This window comes from Neopelma chrysocephalum, unplaced genomic scaffold (assembly GCF_003984885.1).
Source record: "Neopelma chrysocephalum unplaced genomic scaffold, ASM398488v2 Primary Assembly neopelma1_95328, whole genome shotgun sequence".
NCBI lineage: Eukaryota > Metazoa > Chordata > Aves > Passeriformes > Pipridae > Neopelma > Neopelma chrysocephalum.
Genome location: NW_020924007.1, coordinates 435 through 4,062, shown reverse-complemented (window position 1 = coordinate 4,062; position 3,628 = coordinate 435). Strand labels below are relative to the sequence as shown.

The 3,628-nt window shown below is 56.3% G+C and overlaps 1 protein-coding gene across 3 annotated transcripts; it reads left to right on the top strand.

Moving 5' to 3' along the window:
• Window positions 1-247: 247 nt before the first annotated feature.
• Window positions 248-3,176, top strand: LOC113980824 (pyrroline-5-carboxylate reductase 2-like). Of its 3 annotated transcripts, XM_027708040.1 has the most exons (7): window positions 248-361; window positions 471-541; window positions 628-807; window positions 1,401-1,622; window positions 1,981-2,073; window positions 2,457-2,620; window positions 2,714-3,176. In XM_027708040.1, exons 1-7 carry the CDS (start codon window positions 295-297, stop codon window positions 2,862-2,864), a joined length of 948 nt encoding a protein of 315 aa, XP_027563841.1. In that variant the 5' UTR covers window positions 248-294; the 3' UTR covers window positions 2,865-3,176. The 3 variants fall into 3 exon arrangements, with proteins under 3 accessions (XP_027563841.1, XP_027563842.1, XP_027563840.1); XM_027708041.1 differs by lacking the exon at window positions 2,714-3,176 and having other exon boundaries at window positions 2,337-2,484; XM_027708039.1 differs by lacking the exon at window positions 2,714-3,176 and having other exon boundaries at window positions 1,981-2,591.
• The last annotated feature ends 452 nt before the right edge of the window (window positions 3,177-3,628 follow it).

Sequence of the window (3,628 nt, the reverse complement as noted above, 5' to 3'; positions counted from 1 at the left end):
CCGCAGGGTTGCGGCGGGCGCTCAGCGCCGCCTGGCGGTGGGGCCACGGCCCCGCGCGGCCCCGCAGGCGGCGAATGATGCAACACCCGGGCCCGGTTGCCCCAATAGCTGGCGAGGGCCGCGCCGCTGGCCCCGTTCCTCGCCGCTGAGTGGCCGGAGGGCCGGCGTGGCCCCGCCCCGCCGCTCGCCGATTGGCTGCGCGCCGCCGACGCGCCTGGTGATCCCGCCTCCCTGCGCGCGCGGCCACGTGGACGGCGGCGGGTCCGTGTCCGGAGGGGCCGCATTGCACCGGCCATGAGCGTGGGCTTCATCGGCGCGGGGCAGCTCGCCTTCGCCCTGGCCCGGGGCTTCACGGCGGCAGGTGGGCGCGGGGCAGCTCGCCTTTGCCACGGTCCGGGGCTTCGGGGCGGCAGGTGAGCGCGGAGCGGGCGGCGCCGATCCTCCGGGCTGATGATCGATGCCGTTCGCAGGGGTCCTGGCCGCGCACAAGATCACAGCGAGCTCCCCGGACACCGACCTGCCCACCGTGAGCGGGCTGCGGGTGAGTGCGGACGGGTGAGTGGTTGCGGGGCCGCCCCGCGGGCCGCCGCGGACCTCAGCGGTCCCGTTTCTCTCCAACCGGTGCAGAAAATGGGCGTGAACTTCACGGTGAGCAACAAGGACACGGTGAAGAGCAGCGATGTCCTCTTCCTGGCCGTGAAGCCGCCCATTATCCCCTTCATTCTGGAGGAGGTGGGCCCCGACATCGAGGCCCGGCACATCGTGGTCTCCTGCGCCGCCGGCGTCACCATCAGCTCCATCGAGAAGGTGAGGGGGGGCCGGGCCGTGCGATGCGGGCCGTGAGCTGGCCCCGCTTCTCTGGCCCCTAGGAACCGATGCAAGGGACAGGCATTACTTGTGCTCCTCGGGACTAAAGTCACGCAGCAGCAGCCAACTGGTTGCTTTTGGTCACCTTGCCTGTCCTCATCAGAAAACGCTATTAGAGGTTTTATCCAACTCTTCCCTCACATGAGGTGCTGTCCGATCATGTTTCTCTCAACAGCAGTGGGTCATCGCCCCTGAATTTCTGCTGACTTTATGCTAAGTGTCTGCAGGAGCTGTTTTGGAGACCTATGGGTTGATGTGGGAATGAGGCCTTCGGGATATTGTTCCCAACCCGACTCTGCCCAGGTCCCTCTTCGCTGGTACTTCCGAAGGCTTCGCATTCACATGTGGGCTACTGTGGCTCAAAGCACGGTCTTTAGGATACCAAGTCTCTCTTTTCCCTTTGCTTGTGTTGTTCTTGCCCATGGGGAGTTCTTTCCTGGACAGCCCATTGATGCTAAATATGCACTAAAGCTAATTTTTCCCCTTATTTGTTTTTTTCCTACTTTCTATCTCCAATTATTTTCTGGCCTAAGAAACTCTCTACCTTCTGCCCCACACCAAAAGTGATCAGGTGCATGACCAACACCCCAGTGATTGTCCGGGAAGGTGCTACAGTCTATGCCACTGGAACTCATGCAGATGTGGAGGATGGGAAGCTCTTGGAACAACTGATGGCCAGTGTGGGCTTCTGCACCGAGGTGGAAGAGGACCTGATCGATGCTGTAACGGGGCTCAGTGGCAGTGGCCCTGCGTATGTATGTGCTGTTTCCTCAACTTGTGACAGTCTTGGGCAGAGCAGTTGGCTTTGCCCACTGTAAAGCCTGTGAAAATGAGTCTGAATTCCATAGCCAGTGTGCACTGCCCATGTGTCCATGTTGCATGTAGTTAGCATGATGCAGAAGCTGAACTTCTCCCATTCCCCCCAGTCCTGAGCTGGAACTAGTGGGAGGGAAGGCTGACATGGTGCCCATGCAGTAAAGGGGGAGGCTTTTGTCAAGTCTGTAAGTGGAAGGAGTCACAGCATGATCCTGGAGCTCTGGATTCTCTCCTCCCTGAGACTGTCAGTCCTGGAGCAGAGACTTGCAGTCATCTTCTTCCTCTGTCTGGTCTCAGGCGTTCACTGCCCTGGATGCTCTTGCAGATGGGGGAGTGAAGATGGGCCTTCCCCGCAGGCTGGCTGTTCGACTGGGAGCACAGGCTTTGCTGGTCAGTATTTCCTCCTCCAGAACAAATCTGAGTCTGTGCTTGCTCTGTGCAGAGGATTCTGCACGTCACGGTTTAAATTATCTCGGTCCTCTCACTGAATCTACATTAAAGAACGTGTTTGGTTTGACTGCACACAGGTTCCCAGTGAGGGACTATAGGAAGTGTCTGCAGCAATCTGCTGGCACTGGTGGTGATGTGGGAGCTGGGGCCTGGGAAACTGTGGCTCCTGCAGGCTTCTTCAGCTCTGAAAAGTGTTTTGGCAGCCTGCAGGAGCCCAATTTTGTCTGCTGTGAGTGTTGGTGCTGCTCTGTGCAGTGGAGAACAGGAGTGTGTGACAGCAGCTTCCTCAGTCAGAGCCCTGGCAGCTGTTTTCCTTGCTACAGGGTGCTGCCAAAATGCTGTTAGAGTCTGAGCAGCATCCTGGTCAGCTGAAGGACAATGTCTGCTCGCCCGGGGGAGCCACTATCCATGCCCTGCACTTCCTGGAGAGTGGTGGCTTCCGCTCACTCCTCATCAATGCTGTGGAGGCTTCCTGCATCCGGACAAGGTGGGCACCTAGGAAGTCCTAAAGAGCCTTAAAAACTTGCCCCCCACCCTCCCCACGTTCCTTTTGCTGTCTTCCTCTCCCACCCCATTGCAGAGAGCTTCAGCATTTGGCAGACCAAGAGAAGATCTCCCCGGCAGCCATAAAGAAAACTTTGCTGGACAAGGTGAAGATGGAATCTCCTTCTCTGTCTGTGGCATCTGCTAGCAAAGTCAGTCTGTTCACCAACAAGAGCAAGAAGAACTGACCAGGCTGCTGTAGTCTGGCAGTGCTGAACATCAGGGTCTTGGCTCTGGCCAGGACAGGGTTAATTTTTGCAGTAGCCAGGAGGGGCATGGCCAGGACCCCGAGGTTATTCTGTACCACCTCAATGCCATGTGCAGGGGTGGTGGGAGGGGCAGAAGGGTCCTTCTGGTCGGTAGCCTGAAGCGAGCAGTCATTTCACACGGTAAAAAATCGTGTGTGAATCGGTCGCTTCTCCCGTACACTCTTATTAATATTGTTGCTGTTGCTGTTTATTTCTTATCTCACTGCTGTTTCTAGTAAATTTTTCTTATCTCAACCTATGATCTTTACATTTTGTGCCTCCAGTTCTCTCCAGCCTGCTGCAGCAGGTGGAAGGGGGACTAAGCAGTGTGTGGTTTGGAGTGTTTCAGTGGAACACTAAATTGGGGAATAGTATTACTAAACAATAACAGTCAGTCTCCTCCGTGCTATTTCTCTTTTGTCTTAGAAAAAATGCTCACTCTGAATGTTGCTGTCTCCAGTACCTGGCTCGTGGCTTGCAGCAGTTGTGGGGCAGTGCTGTAGCAGAGGGTCTTTAGCCTGTAGTGGAGTTGTTGCAAACTCTCTGGCACTGCTGTTCTCTTGGGCAGGGGCGATACCCTCGTCAGAGCCTTGTCAAGGACTTCGTTTGTCCAGAAGCCTCCCAGGACTCAAACAGTGTTCATGGTGTCCAATGCAGAAATGGTTTCTAACAGGATTTTTTTAAGATGTTTCAGAACTTTTGGT